General features: G+C 29.2%; 4 protein-coding genes across 5 annotated transcripts; 1 reads left to right on the top strand and 3 right to left on the bottom strand.

Annotated features, from left to right (window-relative positions):
- The first annotated feature begins 5,509 nt into the window (after positions 1-5,509).
- Positions 5,510-8,183, top strand: LOC137808491 (F-box protein At4g35930). The gene is made up of 5 exons (XM_068609629.1): positions 5,510-5,649; positions 5,738-6,142; positions 7,235-7,309; positions 7,412-7,521; positions 7,600-8,183. The coding sequence occupies exons 2-5, from the start codon at positions 5,765-5,767 to the stop codon at positions 7,859-7,861; spliced, it is 825 nt and encodes a 274-aa protein (XP_068465730.1). The 5' UTR covers positions 5,510-5,649; positions 5,738-5,764; the 3' UTR covers positions 7,862-8,183.
- Positions 8,184-10,476: 2,293 nt separating this feature from the next.
- LOC137805982 (GDSL esterase/lipase EXL3-like) lies at positions 10,477-12,495 on the bottom strand. The gene is made up of 5 exons (XM_068605856.1): positions 12,097-12,495; positions 11,521-11,651; positions 11,198-11,431; positions 10,814-11,069; positions 10,477-10,745 (listed from the first exon to the last, which is right to left on the bottom strand). Exons 1-5 carry the CDS (start codon positions 12,374-12,376, stop codon positions 10,552-10,554), a joined length of 1,095 nt encoding a protein of 364 aa, XP_068461957.1. The 5' UTR covers positions 12,377-12,495; the 3' UTR covers positions 10,477-10,551.
- A 1,501-nt stretch (positions 12,496-13,996) lies between these two features.
- Positions 13,997-15,951, bottom strand: LOC137805981 (GDSL esterase/lipase EXL3-like). Its single transcript, XM_068605855.1, has 5 exons — positions 15,596-15,951; positions 15,372-15,502; positions 15,060-15,293; positions 14,410-14,665; positions 13,997-14,332 (listed from the first exon to the last, which is right to left on the bottom strand). Exons 1-5 carry the CDS (start codon positions 15,903-15,905, stop codon positions 14,139-14,141), a joined length of 1,125 nt encoding a protein of 374 aa, XP_068461956.1. The 5' UTR covers positions 15,906-15,951; the 3' UTR covers positions 13,997-14,138.
- A 6,007-nt stretch (positions 15,952-21,958) lies between these two features.
- Positions 21,959-24,893, bottom strand: LOC137808484 (pentatricopeptide repeat-containing protein At5g04780, mitochondrial-like). Of its 2 annotated transcripts, none has more exons than XM_068609621.1 (2): positions 24,797-24,893; positions 21,959-24,458 (listed from the first exon to the last, which is right to left on the bottom strand). In XM_068609621.1, exon 2 carries the CDS (start codon positions 24,088-24,090, stop codon positions 22,231-22,233), a length of 1,860 nt encoding a protein of 619 aa, XP_068465722.1. In that variant the 5' UTR covers positions 24,091-24,458; positions 24,797-24,893; the 3' UTR covers positions 21,959-22,230. The 2 variants fall into 2 exon arrangements, with proteins under 2 accessions (XP_068465722.1, XP_068465721.1); XM_068609620.1 differs by having other exon boundaries at positions 21,959-24,476; positions 24,797-24,889.
- Positions 24,894-25,972: the final 1,079 nt, after the last annotated feature.

Genomic DNA, 25,972 nt, shown 5'->3' with positions numbered 1-25,972 from the left:
GATAATGACTAATTCAATAAATCACACAATAATTATTATTATTATTATTATTATTATTATTATTATTATTATTATTATTTATCGTCAATCATCCACTTGTAATTGATTACCATCCAGAATTTGTACGATAAAACTTCTAATTTGTTGGACATATAGTTGTTCGAGTTAGGTAAATAATCTTCATAAACAAAGACATTGGTTCCAATTAAATAAAATAAATACTTTTCCAATATCATTTTTTCTCTACGTATAGTGCTCAAGTTTATATTTATTGTAATTCAACTACTCATCAAACAAAACAACATTCAAATACCATGTTTAAATATTCCACACATACCAAATCAATATCAAATAACTCAATTTAAACTAATACATTTCATTTACATGAACACAGTGGAATCATCAATCCTATAACATGTATATATATAACATGTATATAGTTTATAGACTACTAGAAAATTATTAAATCAAAATAAAGTTTAAAAACTAAAAAAAATTAGTTGTTATATTGAATAAATTATTAAAAAAATATTATTTTTTAAATTATTTTTTATTATTAATAACTAGTTTTTAAATTAATATTTAATTAGCTACTAAGGTTTTAACTACTAATTATTTAGATTTTAAATTTAATAGAAAAAATTTGGTAACTAATTAGATACCAATTTATAAACTATTTATCAATAGAAACTAATTTAAAAATTAATAATTTTTTAATTATCTAAAATAATATATAATTTAGTCAATATAACAATTAATTATTTTCTATCTCTAAAATTATTTTTTATTTAAAGATTTTCTCGTAATAGTTTCAATAATATACCTCTTATAAATTCAACAATTCAAATTCCACCTTTAACAATAGCATTAGACCAAAAATGTTCATCATACCCTTTAAGCTCTTTAAGGTTTTGTAGTCATCATAATCAAAAGTTTCTAAAATAGTAAATCAAATTAAGTTCTCTTACCTAAATTTGTGTACTCTTCCCCCAAAAAATCTGAAAAGTTAAGAAAATCCTACCTCGATTCTAAGAAACTTAGTTCACAAACCAAACATATTCCTACGTATCTATACTAACAAATAGATATTTATTCAATATAGATCTTATATGAAAAAAACTACTCAAAAAGAAATTTAATCGAGTTATATTGTTTGATAGAATAACATCTTTTAATCCGCATATTTTGATAGAAAATAATATACACAACATCGTAAATCTAAGAAAATAAAAAAAAGATATAAAAAATTAAATATTTAAAATAAATAATAGATTAATTTTATAATTTTTTAAATAGTAAAATATTTTTTCTTCATTCAAATTTAAGTTTCTCTCATAAATTTAGAAAAGTGGTCCTAACAGATTTTGAAAGGAGGAGATTTATTAGGAGTGAAGATAGAGAAATTAATTAAGGTGGGTTGGATGAAAAGTTACGTGTGGAGAGGGATTTGTAAAAGGAACTCTTGACCAACCAGAGTTTCATTATTCCTTTACGTCAAATAATAGTAACATTAATGACTTTCAAAAATCTTTATCACGTAAAGTGAGATCAATATTAAATTTAAAATTGTAAAAAAATTAAACTATGTTGAAAATTTATTAGTATTTTTCATAAATTGCTTCATTGAAAATGAAGAACAGAATTCATTCAGAATTTATGTGTGAAGGATCACTATCACCAACTAGTTCAACATCACTTCAATCATGGTAACTGTCTTCTGGAGATAAATATAATTTTTTTAAAGCTTTTTTGCTATGGGGTAGTTAGGGTGACATTTCTTCTCCCTATTTCTTTGTCAAAAAAATTAATTATTTTCATCTCTCATCTATTATTATTTACAAATTTGTTCATTGTTACCTTGTCCCCCAATAATGCATTTACCCTTTTCAATGAAACAAAAAATAATGAAACCTAAATGAAAGGTTTGAGAAATTATCCTAGTAATTCTTTGAGAGAGAGGGCATAGCAAGAGAGGGCAAAATGATATTTCAGAGAAAAAATAAAATACTTTTAACAAGAGAGAGAAAAGAAAGCTTCAGAGATGACCCCCTATTTGCTTTCATGAATGTACTATTCAAGATGAAGGATGTGAGTGGATGAAAGTATTTGTTGGAAATTCAACATGAACTAGAGATAAATACATTTCGTCGTATATAAGTGAGTGGAAACCTTATTTTGTAAGTTAGTTTTGTAAAGTTGAGTTAAGTTTAAAGTTTATTTCTTAATATTGTAACAAAATCATTTAGTGCTAATGCTAATGTTACCGAGATTTGTTCGCCTTATAGAGGTGTGTTTTGGACATTTCACATTGACTAAAAATAAAAATATTTATTAAATTTCAAATTCCTCCCTTTTTCACTTCAAATTCTGTTATTTTAGTTATTTGAAATATTGTAAAAAATTCCCATTTTTTTAACCACTGGTTTTACTCAAATCATAAAATAAATAAATTACTTCCATATATTACCTTATCCAAATACATTATTAATGCAGCTTGGATTAGATTTAATTTTTTCATATTTTATTCTAATTTCATGTTGATAATTAAAATAATAAATAATTTTTTCTATTCACTTTTAAATATAATTTTAGGACTCATAATCAATTAATAGTTATACAAACACATAGGTTAAGCTCACACACGTGATATGATGCATGAGTGGGATCAAACATGTATATATGATATTTTATATAAATTACAAATAGAGTGATAAATTTGTAATATAAAGGTTGGTTTGATTATCGAGATAAGATGTGATTTAATTATTTGGTGCATCGATAAGATGTGAATTAATTATTATATTATCTATTTTATTGTGTGAGTGAAATATTTTAATATATTTTTTATTCTCAAACATTTCACCTTTATTATAATATTATTATTATCTAACTTGTAGATATCACCAATTTCAATAACGATCTCACCACAGCATAAATATTGTAGTAATTATGGTCACTTTCATTGTTGTTACCAAAAGTGTTTGCATCTTTGCATGGTTATTAACATCATTATCATTTGTTGTTAATTTATAATGTCATTTTCATCTTAACAATTATCATACATTACTATCATTAATGTTATAATTTCTATCAACATCATATTACTATCAATATCTTTATCATAGTTACCATCATTTTTATTATCATCATAAATGTTTTCCTCATCTTAATATTATTTATTATAATTATGATGGTAATATTGATAAAATATCATTAATAATGTTCCCTCGTCTTAATATTGTTTATTATAATTATGATGATAATATTAATAAAATATCATTAATATTATTATTATCTTATTATTGTTGTTTCAATTATCTTATTACCCATCAATACTATCACTACTATTAAATAACATTAATTGTTGTTTATTATATCCAATAATTAAATTAAGAAGCACTTCCAATAAGCAACTTAAAATTAATAATTTTTTAGATTAAAAAAAAAATCTCCTATCCTTTTCAAAGAGTTTTATATGATTTTAAAAACACCATTCTTTTAATTCCTCAATCCTCAATACATGCTTTTAAGGAAACTCGTTAATAAAACTTATATAAATATCATAACTTCACTTTTATCCCATTCATTTTTTATCAACAATTAACCATTTTTTTACCAATAATTAACCATCATCTTGTTGTATTGATTATTTGCATCATAACATTTATATTTTTCAAACATGTGACACTTCTCAGGGTCACAAATAAATTTTTTTTTTTTCAATTATAGTTAAGATAAATTTTCAGCTAATTTTTATCAAACTTGATTTGTATGATAACAAATATAAATTATTATAAGAAAATTGAAAAGAGAAATCTAAAAATATTTTTAAGATCATTTAAAAAGTAAACATAACTATGAAGATACCATATACTACTGATTGATGGGAAAATATAAATTTTGTAAATATTTTAAGGACCAAAAGTCCATATTTTTTTATTAGGAACTAAATGAAAAAATTTAAATCATCAATATTGCATTATTCACTATCAATTATATACACTTTTAGCTTTTTTTTTAATTTATCTATTTTTTACAATGCACTGTATATTTTTCTTAATCTATATTAACGTGTTCAACCACTACATTTACATAACTCTTTTTGGTTAATGTATTTATTGGAAATGTGAGATATTTTAATAAAATTGTACAAAAGAGACATATTTATTTCAATCTATGTGTTTCTATCTTAAACCCTAAGTAATTTAGGTAGTAATAAGAAATATAATAAAAATATATAAATGATGTTATTTATTAAAGTAATTTTTTTTTTAAATTTGCATTTATTTATTTTATTATTCTCAATTCATCAGTTTAACATGTGTGTTTCCAGTTATATACTTATATATTAATTCAATGTGATCAATAGTTCATAAAATGAACTTGGTAAAGTAAAAGAATGTAGTATAATTTGAATTGAATAATTTTAGATTAAATGTTTTTTTCATCAATTATAAGGTGAAATTATTTTTTTCTTTAATCCAAAATTTAAACATAAGTATTAGTAAAAAAATTATTATTATTTTTTATAAAAAGTTAATTTTTATGAATTATAATGTTATAATATACAAGTGATGAATTAACATGAACTATTTTATATTATATTTTTCATTGTATAAATAAAATTGATAAAAAATATTTATTTTAATAACTTTTTTATTATAAATATTTAAAAAATCTAAAATTTGTATTATGGATAAAAACTAATTTCAAGTAAAAATAAATAAACAAAAAATATTTTTAACCGAGTAAATTTTTCTTCCATCTGTTTCTTTTGTATTTTATATTGACATGCATGTTGATGAAGTGGTATGTTTTTAAATCTGAAAAATAAAATATTATTACTTTATTAAATATATACATATTTGATTATTTATACACAAATTGCTTAAATTTATTTTCAGAATATAAAGTTATTATTCTGTTTCAGAATAAACCAAAAACAGTGAATCATATAATAACAGTTTTGATTCCATTGTTGAGCAGAGATTAATAGCATTATTTTGTAATTTTATTTTATTTTGCAAAAAAAAGGGTGAAAGTAACAAATTTGAAAGTACATCTGTTATCTGATACTGCCGTAAATGACGCTTGTGTGATTTTGCAAAGCGCGGAACTCACGTGCGAGTGGTGAATTCATAAAGGGGCGAATCCGTATTTTCGCGCATTAAATAACTATCATCACTTATCACACGAGGGATGCCACCTTTTTAGGGTACAGTCACCAAGTAAGGGCAAAATAGTCATTCTACCACCTCTTATTTATTTATTTTCTTCCAAATATCAGATTTAGTTTCAATAAAAAATTTGGAAGTTTGTTTTTAGTTTTAAGAGAATAATAATAAATTAAAAATAAAGAAAAAGAAAAGAAACTGAAGTAATGAGTGAATGAAAGAAAGAGTGTGGTGGGACCCAGATGGCCTAAGATTCGAAAAGGACGAAGGAGAAGAGGACACGTGGAGAAAGTAGATCGAGTGCAGGAGTGTGATTCCGTGGAGGAAAAACAGTTCAGTGAAATTTGGCGGGCAGCTTAATGAGTGACGAAATTCAAACGAAGGAGAATAAAAACCCTAGCGGCCCCATTCTGTTGTTTCCCTCTCTGTTCCGCCTTCTATTTTCACCCTTCCACCACACTACCACCACCATCATGTACCAACCCTTCTCTTTCTCTTTTTCTTCTTCTTCTTCTTCTTTTTCTTAATCTTTGTTTTTCAATTTCAATTTCTTTGTTTTTCAGGCTGGGTTGAGTGTGGGGAGCGAGAGAATGGGGAAGGTGTCGCCGAAGGAGAAGACTCGGAGGGTTAAGGGGAGGAGGCAGTCGCGGAGCTCCGGGAACAAGTACCTCAGGCCGGGGACTCTGGCTCAGCTTCGCTGCTCCAAGCCTTCAGGTTCGGCTTCCGCTGCTGCTGCAGGAAAGTGTTGCTGCACCGATCTCGGGAAGAAGAGAGTGGCGCTGTTGCATGCCAGGAAGACTGCCAAGGGACATGACGAGAATGCCAGGGTTTTCGATAAGAGTCCCGTCATGCTGTCGCCTGTCAATTTGGTCAGCCACGGTTCTGGTTTCGTCGGAACCCCCAAAACGCCTCGCCTCGACGATTCGCTTTCTGAATCCAAGCTCGAGTCTCTCCCCATGGAATTGCTGGTGTGTTTCACAGGATTGAATTTTCTGGAGTTGCCTATTTAATCAGATTTCTATAACTGGCGTGCTTGTTTGACTTGTGTTTGTTCGTGAGGGTTTTATTCGAGGGAAATGGTTTGTGTTTGTTTTTCAGGATGGAAAAAAAAATCGTTATTCGTTTTTTTACGAGTTTATTAAAATAGTTATTATGTGTTTGAAGGATCGGATTCTCCGTTGTTGAAAACCCAGTGTTAATGGGTTCATGATCGTGGATACTGCTCTGTTTTCTTGATTGGTGTTGTGTTGCTTGTTGATGTTAGGGTTTCCTTGAATTTGAAGGACGTGTGAGGTTATACTTGTGTTCCTATTTGTGTATCTCGTAGTTAACACTTTCCGATCTGATGTCCTGGTAATTGTCTATGCTGCCTTGGATTTTTAATGTTTTGCATGCGTTTCTTGTACTTTTGTTTTGGGTTATTTTTGTTGTTTTCTTTATTCGTAAATTTTTGTGTCTTGGCACTGTTTTTATGTATTTGTATGTATAGTTGCGAATTTAATAAGTTTTCTCTAATTTGGGAAATTTTGTTTCTGCTGTCATGCCAAATTAATGTGTTTGCTTGTAAGGCTATAGATTCAGAGAAATGGTGCGTGCTTATTTTCCGGGAATGGGGAGGATACAAAAGAAAGGTCATTATCATTTTTTATTAAGTTAATTGAATAATGATTAGGGGATTTAAAGGTTGGTATTGTCTGTTGTTCAAAACCAATGTTATTTGGTCATGATTGCAGATTCTCTACTTTGGCTTGTTAATGATTGCACTCGGGTATCCTTGTGTTGTTCTATTTTACCTTGCTACGGATCGTGGCTAAAGGAATTTTGATTTGATGATATTAGGGAAATTCTCTATGCAGCCTTGGATGTTTAGTGTTTTGCATGCTTTTTCTTTTCTTCTATTTCTGTTGAGTCATATTTTTGTTGCTTTTTGATGTTGAATTTTATGTCTTGTCAGTTTTTTATGTATTTGTTGAAGCATGAATAAGGAAGAATTAATTGGTAGATTGCATACTGTTTTTTGTTTTCTGTTATGCTGACCCGTTATCTTTGACAAATTGGAGGTTAAAATACTGTGTCTCCTACACCATGACCAACTGAGAGCTGTCTTCCATGTTTCCCAGAGAGTTAGAAAAGCTGTAAGTTGTGTCTGTGTATTTATGCCTTAAAATGCTTGTTTATGATTTAGCTGAAGTATTTTGGCTTCTTCTGTAATGGCTAACTTTTTCTAATGCTGTTAGGTTATGATTGCAAGGCAATTTTACTTCAATTATACTACTCCAGATCGCTCTCGGCAAGAGATGTTAAGCACAATGACTCCTCGTCCTACTGAGCATTGGCCTTTTTTGTCGTAGGTGTTTCTGACAATAGATAATTTCCTGCAGTTTTATGTGCATGTTTTCATCATACTGTTGTTAATTTTTTGCAGCAAGGGTGATGGGAAGGGAGTGAGAGTTCCAAGCCCCCACACACCTAAAGCACCCAGACACGGGCCTCGACCTCCTTCTCGCCTAAAAATTTCTGAGATGCGGCAGGTTGCAGCTGTTCTTTTCCCAGAGTCAGCTTTTCCTTCGCGTTGCTTGGTGCCATCAGTTATACCAAAGCCCCTATACAAATCTTTGGCTTCAAATAGAGTTCTTTTCTATGAAGATGAACTTTGCCAGGCAGTTGCTCAGAATAAACTTCGCTGATGCAATTGTGTCTCTTCAATTTCTTTTCCTTCACCGCCTCATACTCATGTTTCTCTGCTGTGTATATCCTTTTTCGGTCTCTTTCTCTCAAGTGAATTTTAGAATAGTTAAAATGCAATTTTGTAGTCTGTCTTGTGGCAGTCTAGGTGGTGTGGATATTTCATATATGTCTAAATAGATGCGGAGGGTTGGCGAAGGGTTGGCGATGGTTGTGGTAATAATAATATTATTATAATCATTACTTGTATATGTTTTGTATGCTTAAACAATTGAAGGATGTTCCATATTAGTAGTGTCAAAGGCAGTGGCCCTTTTACCTTCATCGTTGCTTGATTGCAATGCTTTTGTTGAAATCTATTGGCAAGTAGTTTTGTCCAATTGCTTGTTGCTTCTACTTGTAGCTACAATATTATGATCCAGATTTATTGAATAGTTTTTTTCAAGTTAAATGCCTAATCGGGTGGGTGGAACGTCTGGTGAATGAGATGCTACAAAATTACTAATTTTTAAACTCACCAATCCCTCCTTCAAACCTCAAATTAATTTAATTGAAGGATCTTCCATATTAGTAGTGACTGCTTCAGCTCTCATTCTTTAACTCCTTGGTGTTAGAATTCCTTCAATTCTATATCCAATGCCATACCATAGATTCTGTTATACTCATTGCTAAATAATTAAATCAAATTGTTCTTTTTCATTATTATTGCTTTATTTTACAATATGTATTCCTTATTTGGCTTGACCTGGTCCCTGGTTAATGCAGTCTTAATTTAGTTAATCAAATTAAAAATATACCAAATGTACCGACTAAGATTTAAATTGCATAAAAATATAAGTGACTAAATCGGTACCTTTTTACGCATACAAAAAACAGATACAAATGAGTTTTGCTGCTGATAAAAAACATACAAAAACTAACAAGTTTTGATTTATAAGGATTAGATTGATTAGTTTTGATTTATAAGGATTAGATTGATAAGCTGCCTCATGTACATAAAATAAATTATCTGTTTATCACAATACAACCTAAACATGCAAATATTAAAAAAAACTTCTTTTAATATATCGATATTTAGGCAATTCTCTCTTTATATAGAGTGAGGGAGAGCATAGAATACCAATTAATTGGTTAAATCAATTGTGTAAATGAGTGACAATTTAGTTTTTAAAAGAATGAAAATTTTGATAATTATCTCTGATATAATTTTACAGAACCACTTTGTGATTGAACAGTAGTACATAAAGATTAATTTGACAATACATTTATTTAATGATTACTTTGACATCAAATTATAAAATTGGCCTACTTTTTAAGACTAAATCAAAATTTTTATTTCAATCAATGTACAATGGAGTATTTATACCGATTAAATTAATGTGGAGGGAGCTATTTAGCACAGATACGAATACTGACACGATATGGATACTGACACGATATAATCTCTAAAATGTAGGATATGAGGACACAAATCTATATATTATATAATTTTGAATTATATAAATTAAAAATAAATATTTATGTGCAAAAATATTTTCTAGATTCTTTTGAAAACAGGAATATATTTTTCATGACTAATTCAAAAGAACTTGTTCTTATTTTTATAATCATAATAAAAATCTATACAATAAATTTGAGTTTTTATAAAATTATTGTATTTATACTTTTTAAAATTGTGTTAAAACCGTATTAGAATTTTTAAAAATCCAACAAATATTTATTTTGAATTGAATACTTTACCTATTTACCTATAAGTATTTTACTAGTATCGCGACAGAGAAAACAGGTTGAACGAAAATTAAAAGAGGAAAATTGAGTTGGAGAATGGAGAATGAATAAAATTTGAGATGGAAGTGAAATAATTTTGAGTAATTATTGCGCTTATTAAATATGCTTTTATCCGCAAAAGCTAAAACCACCCTACAGAATCCAGTGTTTGTAGTGGTCTGCGTCCAATCAACAAATAAGTGTTGTGGTCGTTGTTGACCATCACACAATCAACAAAGTGGAAAAATTTGGGCCCCACCCACGTTCGTTTCTCGGGCAAATCGATGAATGGTACTGAAATTATGTTTTACATCGTATACTTAATTTCCGTGATTGTTGAGTTACAACTAACCATACTTTTTATAAATGTACTTCACCAAACAACAAGACCTCAGAATTTCTCGCCCATATTCATACTTTATACTAATAACATATTTTGAATCGTTAAGATACTTTCATCAATATAAATACTATATAATCTTAAAATATATCTATCAAATTTTTTATAAACAAACTAATCAAAATATAATTAACAAAAGTATTACACTTAAATAGTATAAAAAATAATAATTATAAAATATCAAGAAGACAATATCACCTTAAAAACGGATAAATACGCTCTAATATAATATTTTAGATTTTTAGTTATAACTATTTTTGTCAGTTGTAACTATTTATCACTTATAATTAATTTTTATTTATTTATTATTTTTTATATTTTATATAAATATATTTAATAACTAAATGATAATTCTTGATTAATAAAATATATATTTTTCTTCCTCTATTTTCTCAAGATATATAAAATTAATGTGATAAAATAAGCAATTATAATGGATAAAACAATTATAACTAAATAAAATATTACAAATGAAAATTTAAAATATTATATAATACCATATTTCTCATCTAATAAAACCTATTTTCAAACAAACTTGTGAATATTCTTTTCTACGATATCTGTGACAAGCATACTGTAAGTTCGCTCTGTGGGGTGAATACTGTCCCAGAATACATATTTTGTGGCATTTTGACATACTCCTAAGGAGAAAGAATTGCAGAGAAACCCTGCTTCAATATTTGCAATGCCACAGCATCCACTATTCTCCACTTCAAATCCTGTTCCACAAGCATTGAGTCACTGAATCATAAAGAGTACAAGGCTAAACACAGATGAAGAAATTTACCAAATTTTTTGTGGTGTTGGATAAATTCACTGAGTTCACTGTAGTTGTCAAGGTACACAAGCCTAGCTTTTGGAAGACTTTTGCTGAGAGCCACTACTGAAGAAGAAAGCTTGGAGTTGTAGACCATGGCTGCTTGGTTTACTGATTCCACACAGTTCCTTTCTTCACCTCCCCTTAATGTTCTTTGCAGTGGCACACATCCTATTGGAGCTAGGCTCAGTACTCCAATCTTTCTTGCTCCATATTTATACAGTTCCTTGCATTAAATTTCATGAAATTTAATTGTGAGTTTTTCTAATGCAAGGATGCTCTTATATGGAGTCACATGGCATTTACACATGTTCTTAGCTTAGAATTCAAATATTATTCACATCAAAAGCACACCTGAAGAAAATTTGAAGATATATCCACTAGCATACTTGTGTACTCTTCAACATTATACTCATTTCTCCGAAATGGTGACATGAAATATGTTACTAAAATGTCATTGCTTCCCATGCTAATAAAAAATATGCTTTTTGCTAGAATGAAAGCTGTTCTTTCTTCCCCCACATCTGCCTTCAGTTTTCCTATGTAGTCTCTGAACATATTCAGTTGATCCTGTGCTGACAACACTGCCTGATATATAACACAATGAAAAAACTGTGATGTTGTTGTGAAAAACAGAATTGAAATGTTGAGAATTTGAAGATAGATTGTGATGTTACTGCTAGTTCTGTTGTTAGAGGATCATATCCTGAGCCAGCAGAGGCAAAAGACACCCCAGTTAAGAGGTCTTCAATCTCCAGATTTGGATCAAGATAGGGTGGCAAACTCTCCTTTATTCCGAATATTTCAGCTAAAATTATAACCCAATTTCTAAGTGTTAAAAAAGTGAACTTTTAAGTCTAATTCAACCTCATAAAACTGGTTTATAAGGTGAAATTTGCACCTACTTATAAGAATGAAATATCTTAATCTCTAATTGATGTGATATATCCAACACACCTACACACTGAGGTTACCAACTCGTGCGTGAAAATATATGGTATACATGGTCTGGTCTGATAACGACCAGATAACGGGTGACACTCAACAAATTCTCGCTATGATAGACTTTAAATGACTCTGATAATAATGAAGCATGACAGCATTATATCTGTTCAATTCTAATTGGACTTTTGTTATTCATACAGTATTTCTTTCTTAGTTGACATTTAACTGGTACGATTTGTTGAACAAATAGCAACTTTCTTTTATTTGATAAACCAATTTTATAAGCATTAGTTAGAACTTAAAAGTACCTAAAAAGTCTGAAGGGATTCTGCCATTGCTAAACCTTCCTGTGGCTTTTCCTCCTAAGAAATCCCTCCCATATGGTCTGAAATCTGCCTTCATTATGGTTGCAATGTAATCGTTGTTCCCAGTATCCAAGACTGAATCACCAAAAGCTATAACAGCAGGAAATGCAAACTTGCTATAGTTTGTTTGTGATTTGGCTGTTACATCAAATATGTACAACAGCACAACAAAAAGACATGCAATTAGAGATTTAAGGGTGGAAAGATTCATCATCATCATCATGTGATTTGAATTTCACACTTCTGTAACTAAGATTTTGATCCATACAATAAATTTATAATGGTGATTTTCATGTTTGGCATAGATTGTTGATTGGAAGTACATAGCTTTTACTTTTTGGTGTTAGGTATTTAAGCTAAGCCAGCAGAGTTTTTCAATCAATAGGAAATGTAGTCTTGAAGTTTTCCACCAAACATGGCTCATACACTTAATGCTTCCTTAAAAAGTGGCTGTTAATAGGCATGATTAGTTAATTTTTTCCTTTGGTAGCAATAGTGATTTTAGTAAGGAAAATATTACTTTAAAAACTCTATAATAAAAGAAATCAATTTAAAAAAAAATATTTTATCTCTATATATAATTCTTGTGATGTTTTAAGAAATAAATATATAATAAATAAGAATTTATAATTAAATTATATAAAAAATATTAAAATAATAATATTAGGAGTTGTAACGTGATTGTATAAAAATTCTGAGTTGTTAATGAATCATTACCTTTTCAGTAAACTCTCTGTTCATGTTTCAACAAACTTTTCAGTTGTAATATGATGTAGAGTCATTAACGTATCAACACTCTTTTATTTCATTTTGATTATATATTTAAAAATATTTATTGAGTGAATGAAAAATATGTGTGTAGTATATATTTTAATTAAAGGTATATTTTATAATTTTTAAAGTGATAATTTAAATGGACTAAATTATATGTATATTTAACATACGAGGAACAAAAACAATGTAATAATGGCATTGTTTGAAGAAAATGTAATTTATTTTATATTTTAACAGGAGAACAATAAGGAAAAATAATGTAATAATTGTATTTTTTAGGAAGTTATGGTGTGATTTACATTAAAATCAAACAACTGTTATATCATTATAAATAAGAAAAAAAATATCATTTTGGTCCTCTATTAAAAATGTGGAATTCTCATCTTTTTTTTGGCAGTTAAAGTTAATGATGATTCAATATTTTATAGTTTTTATGGTCACACAAAATATGACTTAATATGGATTAAAAAATGAGTTTTTATCCTCTACAAAAAGCACAACATTCTTCCACATCACCAATATAATTGATGTATATCTGGAAATTAATCTTAGATACTCTTGTTTGGTATGAAATAAAAGTGTTTAAACTTCAAACCCACCCAAGAATTAAAAGTGTATTTCACTACTATAAAAAAATCAAATATTTGTAAATACTCATCAAGCACTTCCTCATTTCACAACATGCACATTTTGGAGTAAATACTGTCTAGGAAAGTTTTGCACTATTATTCTGTCACAAACTTTTATAAAAAATACAAATCTTGACTTTACCATAATGTTTTTAAGGTCATACCAATAGTAACATTAGTTGATAGTGAAACCTTTAGATTTGACTAAGTAGCTAATCCATCCATTGAAGTCTAGGATGTGTTTTTGAGAATTCCAATAAAGATTTTTGAATTTCAAGACATAAAATAAAGAATTTTTTATTTATTATTTTGATAGTAATTTTCAACAGCATGTTTCCTAGTTCAGCATGCATAAGAATGTTAAACCAGCAACCAATCTAACAATAATAATTGTAGCTAGAAGAAACAAAGAAAAGTAACAGATCAATATATTTGCATAATAAGGCGAAACATGTGAATCCAACTAATATTGTGGACTCACATTCATGATCATATATAATTTCTTACAATCCCTTCAAACATATTAGGTATAAAACCAGAAAAATTAAATTCATATATAAAGAACTACATCAAGTAGAGACCTTAAAAGAAGTTATTAATTTTGTTATCAAGCACGATAGAACTAAGAATATTGTAGGCATGCTCTGTTGGATGATAACTGTCCCAAAATAAGTAGTCAGAAGAGTTAGAGCATGTGTTTATGGCGTAGCGGTTGCACAAAATGCTGGCTTCTATATTTCCTGTGCCGCAGCATCCTTTCATTGCCTCTTCAAAACCTTCACCACCACCACCAAGTATAAGAAACAAATAATGAGTCTAACAAAAAAAAGTGATGTGATTGATGGGTGATTACCATATTTAGCAGGATCTCCAATCATGCTTAGCAATCCATTGTAACAATCAAGGTAAACAATTCTAGCATCTGGTAGCTTCTTTCCAAGTGCATCTATTTGGGAAGAAAGCTTTGAATTGAAGAGCATTGCTGCTTCATTAGAAGATTCTACACATGCTCTATCTAACCCTCCAGCCATTGTTCTTTGTGAGGGCACACACCCTATAGCTGGTACACCAAATACTCCTATCCTTCTACCTCCTATTTCATAAAGTGTCTGCATAACAAAGAAAAATCAAACAAAAATTCAAGCTTATATATCCAACCGAAAAGTAGTTTCAATAGTTCTCTTGGTTCCAACCCTGAAAAGTAGTTTCAATAGTTCTCTTGGTTCCAACCCTGTTCAAGTACATCAAACAAAAATTCAAGCTTATATATCCAACCGAAAAGTAGTTTCAATAGTTCTCTTGTTTCCAACCCTGTTCAAATACATCATTATATATGGTAGATTCATTTGTCTATCACTGTTACCATGCTGCTTTATAAATATATATATAGAGAGATTTGATTGTTATATAAGGGATGGCAGTAAGATGGCCTATGCTTCAAAGATGAACCATTATATGACAGTTTTTGTTTATCTTTTACATATCTAACTTTCCAAAACATACCTCCAAGAAATTTGAGGCTTCAGAGGCCATGAGGTCAGTGTATGAAGAAATATCATACTCAACACGCCTAAATGGTGATTGAATATAAGTATTGGCAATGTCATCACTTCCTATGCACACTATGTATATGCTCTTAGAGACTATTAGTGTGGTTCTGTTTCCTCCAACTGCATCATTTATCTTCTTTATATACTCCTTGAACATGTCTAATTGATCTGTCAATGACATCACAGACTTGTGACAGAGAGAGAAGAGACTGAAGTTAGCTTTGAGATAACATGCACAATTTGCATATATGGTTATGTAATGTACCACTAATTCAGCTGTCAGAGGATCATATCCTGCTCCACCTGAGGCAAAGCTTACACCAGTGAGGAGATCTTGAACTTGCAGATTTGGATCAAGATAAGGAGGTAAGAACTTCTTCACTCCAAATTTTGCAGCTGAAAATGAAACAAAGAAGTTGCCAAGAAATTGAACAGTGCATTCTGTAGAACTATATACTAGATAATGTTGTAAGAGCATAAAGTTTCTACCAATAATATCTGATGGGACTAAGCCATTGCTGAACCTTCCAGATGGATGATTTCCTTCAGCAAAATCTCTGCCATATGGTGGGAAATTGCATTTGACAAGAGTGGAGATGTAGTTGTTGTTTCCTGTATCTACTATGGAGTCCCCAAAGACAATGACTGCTGGCACAGTTGCATTGTTTGGTAGGCTCAATGCAGAAACATGTTGAAACATGGATGTTATGATATAACACATGAGAATCACTAGAAACCATTGAGAACAGAGAAGACTCATGCTTCTGTATCTGTTGTTTCCAATGTTGTTTTTGAACATTTTCAGTTTGGCTCAAGCAACTTATAGAAAAACTAGATGCTGTGTCTTCCATATGATGCCATTGTCATAGCAAGAGATTTTAATGAATAATTGCATCATACTTCTGTTGCAAAATAGTAATGTATGTTTATTAATTGATAATGTGTAATTTCTTATATGCAAACTAATGTTTATTTTATTTGTCATTATTTTTGTTTGTTATATTGACGTATTTCCTTAGAGTTCATACTTTTACTTCAATGAAATGTAAGAATTAATAATAATTATATAAATTAAAACAAAAAAATCGAATATTTTTTAGAAAAGTCAGTTTATTAAAATCTAAAATGACCTTGCCAAATTAGTGGTGATTGATTGCTTACTAACAGCTGACAAATGTGAAAAAAAAAAATCAAAGATAAATAGATTGAAAAAGTTTTAATATTTTTATGAAATAGAGTTTTATAAATGAGTATTGTTGTGAATTGTTATTCTTATCATATTTTAGTCATGCTTAATTTTCTTTTGAATTTTATAAATAGAGTTTAGCATTTTTTTTTCTTAAATACATTTTTAGTTTTCTAAATTGGAGACACTAATTGTTTTGATTCTCATGTTTGAAAATTTTATTTTTTAATTCTTCAACTTTACAAAATACTTTTTAAGTCTCTATAGGGTTAAGTGATATTAACAACGTTATTTTTGTGACATTCAATTTTACATCTTTTTATGACCAGAATGTGCAAGGATTTAAAGAAATTTTAATGCTGGCCTGACATGAAAAGAAATGTGGTTAAATATGTAATTATTTGTTTGACTTGTCAAAAATCTAAGGTTGAGGATAACGACATGTTGCATCATTTGGACATTTCTGTATGTACATCGATGTATTTGTTGTAGAAGACATCAATTGTCATGTTGTGAAAGTCAAGTTGTCAAAGTCACAATAAAATCATGGTGTTTAGGTTCCTACACTCTTAAGCAGAAAGAGTTGTGTCTTGACTACTAAATATAACTTTTGATCTAGTTGTAAACACTTGATCCAACATTTGGTATCAGAGTGAGTAAAAAAACTTGTATCTTGACTATAAGCTATAATTGTTTTCCTAGTGATAAGCCCTCAATCCAATATGATTTTTGTGAGAAAGCATGATGTAGTGCGGGTAATAGTGGATTTACTGATGAATATTGTACATTTATTTCCTATCAATATAAGGATTTCTATGCAAAGTTGAGACAAAATTATATTAGTGAGATTGTCATATTGTACGAGGTACCTTCCAGTATTAGATAGATGCTCAAGAAGTTTGGGGAACTAGACTTCGACTTAGTTCAACCTACCATCCCCAGACTAATGGACAATCAGAAAGAAAGATCCAATCTTTAAAAGATTTATTGAGAACTTCTCTTTTGGATCAATTAGGCAACTAATATAAGATTTTTCCATTTGTGAAATTCACCTGTAATAACAATTATCAAGCAAACATTGTACTATAAAAAGTGTAGACACCTTTGTGTTGGTTTTAGAATGGATAAAATTTGTTGATTGGACTTGAGTTACTACGAAAGAATATTGACAAGGTTAGAATGATTCAAGAGAAATGGAAGACTTCTATTAGTAAACAAAAATCACATGCAGATGAGAGAAGAAGACCTTTGAACTTTATTGTAGCTGGTAATAATTTTTCTTAGAGTTACACTATTAATTGGTGTGGAAAGATATTAGATCAAAGATATATGTATGTCATTCTCTTTTCTTATTCATCTACTCTTAGATTTGGTAATAGATGTGAAAATTGTAGCAAATAAATAAATTCATGTGATGTAAACCCTTAAGCAACTTTAAATGTTTTGAGTTATTCATATAAAATGATATATAATATCTTATTTTTAACATTTGTTTGAGATTAACAACTTAATCAACATCATATACTAAAACAAAAATGTTAGACAAAAACAAAGATTATGTCCTAAAATTCTAGGACACATAAAGGATCACCTTGAAATCTCATCATTAATTAATTATGCATTTATTACTTTGTTCACTCCTAAAATTAATTTGAGCACACAATTTCAGAAGTCTCCTTCAAGCACGTGCATTGTAACTGAAAGGGATTATTGTTACGAAGAAGGTGAAAAATGTTTAGTTAGAAAAAATGTAGCAGAAAATGATGAAAAAGTTTATGATTTGGAGACCATGCATAAGAAGAGGGAAAGAAGATCACATGGAGACATTGAATTGTGAGAAGTTGGCAACACCCATAAACCTTTCATACCAATTCCCATGCCTTATAGCCTTCAACAACATTCAACTATACACCTATTTCATTACGTTACATCCTTCTTTTTCTCTTCTTTTATTCCATCCATTTCAACTAACTTTTTTCAATCATCTTCCTCAATCTCTTTCTGTGTTTTCTAAAACTTCCATTAAATATATTTTTTTTATTGATAATAAATAAATTAAATTAAAGTAAATTATTTTTTATCATACCAATTTGAATTTGTACCTAATCACCACTTTACAAAATTTTCAAAATTATTTTTTATTCTGGATTTGAAAATTCAAAATTCAAAAAATACAACTCGTAAATCAAAATCTCATTTAAAAAAATAAATCTAAAATGCAAAAAATACATTTTGAAAAAGAAAATTCAGAATACAAAATCTAGAAATACATTTCAGAAAAGATTTTCAAAATTGAAAAGGGGATTATAGAAGATTTTTTATCTACCACCCTTTTCATTTAAGGCTATTTTCGTCATTTCGCAAAGACATTTTAATCATTCCACTAAAAAAATTGGATGGAGATTCAAATTACTATGGTATAGGAAAAATTTGATATTAAATGAAGCATTTGAGATGTTCCAACTCCTAAACATATTTATTATTAAAACTACAATGCTATTAGTGTAGAAATAAATTGCTTTTTTGCATACAAAAAATTAAAAAATATTATTATGTGAATAGTTGACATGAACACACCCAACTCAGTAAAAAAAAATCTATTATTTTTTTTTTATAAAAATTGGTGAGAAGTAATCAAATTTAAATTATAAATTATTTGAGTTTTTTTTCTTTATGCACTTTTTATGTAGAATTGTATTTTTTTTGGATCCCCTAATACAAAGAGATACAAACAAAAGAAAAATGAAATCATCCCATAAATTGGTGAGAAAAAGTGGGAATAAATGGTTACTATATTTAGATGCATTTTGAATGAGCTATACTTTAAATTACTTCTAGATATAAAAGGATATCTTCCAATTAACTTTCTTAATATTGTTATCACAAAGGGTGATTTATGAAAGTTATTTCATTCTAACTTCTTTAATATAATGATTCATGTATAACTTTTAGTTTATAAAATGTTTTTAAAAAATATTTATAGAAGTTGTGTTCAAATCATTAAAACCATTTAGATGAAAGATGCGGATGAATTAAGATAAATTTTTGTATATTCTTGGTATGTTCTTATGTATATAAAAAAGAATTTTTGCACATAGAGAGTTAGGCATAAAAGGTAGACATAGGTTTTGGTGTATTCTTAGATTGCGTGTGGTTTCTACTTAATTGGTGAAAGCAACCAATAACTAATTCATCTTCATGGATTTTGGAGTTTCCAACGTAAAATAATAGTGTTTTTCTTCTTTTTATATTAAATATTTAACCCCAAAGTAACACAAAATTGGAAATATAAAAAAAGAAAAATTTATATGACATATTTGGACAAAATCCTCTTCTTAAATGCTTCTAGAAGAGCAGAGCAATAAGAACAAATGAAACAAATTTCTTTCAGTTAAAATTAGTTTATGTATAAGTTTAAAATAAATTTTAATGAAATGAAATTTTAAACTTTTATTTTTTTCATATTTTTTGTTTTTAATCTATGAACTATAAGAATATCCTCAAGAATCTTAAGTTTAATATGTGAATCTTTTATAAAACATTAATTAAAGCATGATAATGTAGTATGGAGAGAGTCTTGTATTTAAGACTTTAAATTTTATATAAAAACTTAAGTTTTAATACTAAAACATAATTTTCAATTCTAATATTGTGGATCATATAAAAATTTATATCAAAGTAAAAGTTAGCAATAAAATTTTAAAAATTATGTGACGTTGTAAAATTTCGCTTAAAAATCATTGTATTAGAGATATTCTAAATGACTGATTTTGATTCTTGCTCTATTTTTTCCTTTTCTTTTTGTCTTTATTCATTAAGGATAAATGATGAGATGATATTTTATGTATGAATGCATGAATGAAAGGTGTCATACAAAGTTAAATAAAAAGAAATTTGTTGGGCATTTCTTCATACATTCCCATATATTTTTATAAAATATAAAAATTGCTATTTTATCCTTTTTAAATGATATAATTTTAAAGTCATTTGTTTTCTTAAAAAAGCATCTGCATTGCACAAAACAAAAGTTGTTTTTTATTCTAGAAAGTCAAAAATGACTTTTTTGTAATTTGGAGTTTCTTTAAAGAAAAAATACATTGTGGAGTAAAAATGATGTGGCAAAACTTTGGTTGCCCAATCAGTTTTTTATTAGAGCAAGTATAGAAAACAAAGTAATAGATGAGAATGGTGGGGAGAGAGATCAGTTACTTAAAGAATCCAAGGTTAAAACTGATTTTTTTTTTAATAGAAAAGCACTAATATTTTTTGAAAAAACTGAGAATTAGATAAATTTCCTGAATTAAGAAAAAGACAGATTAAGATAAAAATTATCCTAGCAAAAGCTAACCATCCGAATTGCCAATAAGACATTTGACTATCTGATTATTCAGTCACTACCCCTCAAATGATTATTAGAGTCAAAGACAGATTAAGGATAATAAAACACGGTTAAAGAATTATTGGGCCTGTTCTAATCCTCGTAGAGCACAAAGTCCAACACAAAAGTATAAATAGAAGTAGATCCCATGACAAAAGGTAATGACTTTTGGCTCTGAACTCCTATAAATATATTATCACTCTCAGCTAACTTAAGCGTTAGAGTGTCTTTGCAGATATCTTACCCCTCAAATCTAATGGACGAACCACAGAAAGATACTATGAAGATATTTGATATCATACGTTGTAAGAACAAAAATGAAAAGATAAGATCCAACCGATGATAAAACCCCATAGAGTAACTCTATTATGCAGCATGCTACATCTTCTATATTTTAGAGTCGGTTGTTTAAAGATTGGATGAGAGTGGATGGCCTTTACCTGTAGATAAATAACAGTGTTGTGCTATATTTATATGGAAGTGGAAGCAGAAAAAGATTGTTGAAGAGGATGAGGAGGGAGACAATATAAGAGATAAAAGTGAGAATCATATCTTGGTTAATAATACAACTGAATCTTGGCAAATGTAAGAAGAATTTAGGTAAGCTGTTATTAAATTAGAGAAGATAAATTAAAAACCTAAGTGTAGAATAAGTTACTGATATAAGTTGACATTGATTCTTTAATCAGGTATTTCTTGAAAGATAGAATACTATGACATCATGTTGTTGTTTTTATACACGTGTTGAATGAGGTCAAGAGGACCACTGAATCAGTCTGCAAAAGACCATTTGGAAAAGATAGTATGAAACGTTGACCCATTCACAATATTGTATCCAACATTTCTTCCTTTATCTGATATTTTTTTATTTTTTTATCAGTAAAGAATAAATAAAATATAATGAAAAACTTTACCGATGTCCCAACCCTTATACAGATACTTCACGGTGTCTCAATTCTTATACAGAAAGTAGCTAAGACCAACTTGTCCAACACCTGACCTACAAACATACTTCACACTCTCCAAACCACCAAACCAATTCTCAAGACATGTTAAGCCACATCAACAGAAATAATCATCTATCCTATCATAATCTTTATAATCAGTCTTTAGTCAAAACAATATACACAAACTATCCCCTAATACAACCAAAGCCCACAAACACATTACAGAACAAAATCTCTCACCCACAAACAAATCCCACAGAAACTCCTCCAACTTGAATCCGCTTTTTCCAAAACCTAAAGAAACTTTACCTGACTAGTACAACAAAAACAAGCAGCAGCGGTTGTTACAGGCTATTAATCTTATCTATGATTCAAAAGAACTAATGCTACTGTGTTCTTTAACAAATATAACGTGAATCAGTTTAAAGACATACTTCTCCTTCATACTTTAAGACAAACTGAAATCAACCATGTGTATCAGAAAAAAATATTCCTATAAAATATTAAACATGGATAGGTGATTGACAAAGTCGTTCAATTACCACACCTGCCCCCTAAAGTCAATCAATGCGCTAGTTGGAGTTAAAAAAAAAGAGAAATATATGTCAGAACTTCACCAAAAATCTCGACATGAACAAAATCCATCCTTAAAGTGGTGAAAACGGTTTGTATCTCGAACAATAATCTCCCTGCTAGTAAACTTGGACATAAGTTTCATAAAAATGTGGCAATCACCACAAATTCTGAGGTTTTTTATAATCCTAATTGGTATACAACTAGGCAAACACATCAATCCAAATGTAATAGCAAGCTTCTCACTGTGGTGCCTCAAAAGCATCTGTTTCCTACTCTCTTCCACATCGTGTAGGTCATTACTGGTATCAACTTTGTAATTTAGCTTCTTCAACTCCACCACCAAATCATCCAACTTGGCATAAATCTCATCAATTTGTGGATGATTTCTCTCACCAACAGTAAATGAATGAACTTTATTCTTAATTTCAATCCAACTTGTACCTCTCTCCTTTTTCAGATCATTCTCTCGAAGAAGCTTCCTTGCTCTTGCAACTTCGTCCCACTTTTCATTAGCTGCATATATATTTGCTAGCAAGATGTGGTTTCCTGCATTATTAGGCTCCATTTCAAACAGATGCTTGGCTGCAATCTCAGCAAGCTCAATATTGCCATAAACTCTACAAGAAGCTAAAAGTGAACCCCACATAGAAGAAGTTGCATTAAATGGCATTCTTTCTATCAATTCATAAGCCTTGTGAACCAGTCCTGCTCGACCAAAAATATCAACCATACATGAGAAGTGAAGGACACTCGGTGAAAGTTTGTGCTGTCTGACCATGAGATCAAAATATTTCTGTCCTTCTTCATGTAAACCCATATGACTGCATGCATTTAGTATTGATACATATGTTACATCATCAGGAAAGAAACCCCTCTGCTGCATTTTTTCGAATAAGATCATAGCCTCGGGTGCATAAGCATGTCTAGCAAACCCAGAAATCATTGCATTCCACAAAACAATGCTCCAAACCTCCATCGCACCTTGAAACACAAGATATGCTTCCCTTATGCAGCCACATTTTGCATACATGTCTATAAGGGAGGAAGAAACATATATGTTTGACCCAAATCCAGACTTATGCGAAATGGCATGAAGTTGCTTCCCTTCAACCAAAGTTGCCAGACCTGCACAAGCACTAACAGCAGATGAAATCATAAAAGCGTCCTGCTCGAAACCCATAAACTGAGCATTGTGAAAAAGCAACAACGTCTCCTCATGAAACCCATTTTGCACATATCCAGCCATCATTGAGCTCCATGTAACAACATTCTTTTCAGGCATACTATCAAATATCTGACTTGCATATTTTATTGAAGAGAACTTAGCATAAACATGGAGTAAAGCAGTTCCAACAAAACAATTTGAATCTATAGCAGCCTTAATCGAAAAAGCATGCAACTGCATGCACTCAAGTATAGCATATTTGAAGGCACACTTGCATAGAATACTTGAAATGGTAAATTCATTGAATGGGGTTCCTTCTCTCTGCATTTGAATGAAAAGAGTTAGAGCTTCCTCCTGACCCTCGGCATTATGGGTAAGTGCTCCAATTATGGTATTCCATGAAACTAAGCTTTTCACTGGCATTTCATTGAATTTTTTGCGTGCACTATCAACTAAAGAACATTTAGAGTACATATTAATTAGCATATTTGATGTTAACACATCCATTTCCCAGCCAACACGAATAACCTGAGCATGACATGCTCTTCCTCCCACTGATGATCTTGTTTTTGCACATAACTGCAAAAGATAGTGCAAATTTGACACACGCTCCACATGAACTACATTTTCAACCAATGAGGGCTCCGGTTTGTTGTCAGAAATAACTGATAATTTCCTAATATGGATTCTATAACAATCACAAAATCTCTCACACCTTCTCAACGTTTTCATATCATGGTAGACATCAAAGAAAAATAACGTGATTTTACTATCTTTTATCCTACCTTAGAAGCCAAACCAGTTTATTTGAAGGGGCTTCATGATTACTGTGAGCATGTCTCTTTAGTTGGAAAGAGCAGGGGGTGATGCATTCCAGCAGAAGAATATGAAGATTGGGTGAAACAGGAGGTAGCATGTCCAAACTTCATATCACAAAAGTGCTTGTTTGGATTTAAATTGTAAACTTACGCTCATTTTGCAAACTGAATTAGCTAAAACAAACACCCATTTCTTCCATTTGAAACTGAGTTTCAAGACACAATTGAGGTTGAACCTAGTTTACTGGAAACCACTTTTTGAGCTTAAGGGTCTTCTTCCAACTGAAAACCAAACATAGCCTACATTGTTCAAACCAGAAGCATTGATAAACACATAAATCTCATACAGGTGGATCAACAATATTATTAGTTATTTCAATTCCAAATCCAGAACATGATGCACAGAAAAAAACCAAATCTAGTTTAAAAAGGAGTTAATCTCAACTATACGTACACACACATATTATAGTCAAAATCAAACTCAGGCAAACGGTTTCACATATCTTTAATCGTTAATTAAGGCTAAAATAATTGCAATCGGTAAGTAGCAATTGAAATACAGAAGGTATAATTGGTGGTATGAGAGAACAAAATATAAGTGCAGGTTAACAGTTACATACCTTTGACTGGGTCTGAGAAAGATAACGAATTGAAATGGAAGACAGGTACACCGTAGCAAAGGTGGACGCCACAGTCACAGAACCACTCCCAATACACCCTAATTTGTTTTTAAGAATATAACTTTTACTATAATAAATATTAATATTTCAAGATTTCATTTACGTTAAAATAAACTTACAACTGAGATTGTTTAACTTTCTTTGCCTTTTTATCTTCCTTCCTCTCTCGTTTACTGTATTAAATTACATGTTATGTTACATTTTATAAGTAATAAAAAATATTTAAAGTTCATCTTGAAATTTAATAAAATATCATAATAAGGTTAAAAATAAATTCATAAATTCTAATATTTTAAAATACTATTTATTTATATAATTGAATTACTTTAGAAGAAAAAGAATGACCATGGAGAAAAATTTAGAAGACAAAAAAAGAAAATTTGAAAAACTATCTGTATGATAAAAAAAATATTAAAAAAACCCAAAACTTTCATTCTTTTCACAAATGATAAAAAAAATTGCGTGAAAACTGAATACATTATCCATTGTATTTTATTATGTCAATAAATATTAATAAAATATTTAAAATCATAATTAATTGTAATTAATATTAAAATAATATTTATTATAATAAACTAAATAATTAAATTAATACTATGAAAATAAAAATAAATGAAAATATTCCTTACAAATATTTTTTTTTCATTTTTACTTTTTATTTTAAATAATTTCATTTTATTTCATTTTTCATTTTTCCGGATATATGCTTATAGATTTTAAATAAACAGATTTTTTTTTTTTAAATACAAAAACTAAAAAAATCATCCATTTTAAAAGAATAATTAATAATTTTAAATTTTAAAAAATGAAAACCTTATTTAGAAACAGAAATTATTCCTTTATTTTGTAAATTTGTTTGTTGATTTTTTTTTCTTTTTTTACTCTATCTTTTTATTTATTATTTTTTTTTCCTTTTAATCTAGCTTGCTTAGTTTGATTTTTTTTATTTGGTTGTTTGAATTTTTTACATATAAATTACAAATATTTAATTATAAAAATTAGGTTAATTTATTATTTTATAAATTTTTATTAATAATATTTTATAAAACTTTTGATGAGATGGTGTCTTTTTTGAGTAACTTTTAATAAATGATGTTAACGTTCCTTTAACAGTAT

This window comes from Phaseolus vulgaris, chromosome 3 (genome assembly GCF_000499845.2).
Source record: "Phaseolus vulgaris cultivar G19833 chromosome 3, P. vulgaris v2.0, whole genome shotgun sequence".
NCBI lineage: Eukaryota > Viridiplantae > Streptophyta > Magnoliopsida > Fabales > Fabaceae > Phaseolus > Phaseolus vulgaris.
The sequence above is the reverse complement of the archived record's forward strand: the minus strand, read 5'-3'. Positions and strand labels throughout refer to the sequence as shown.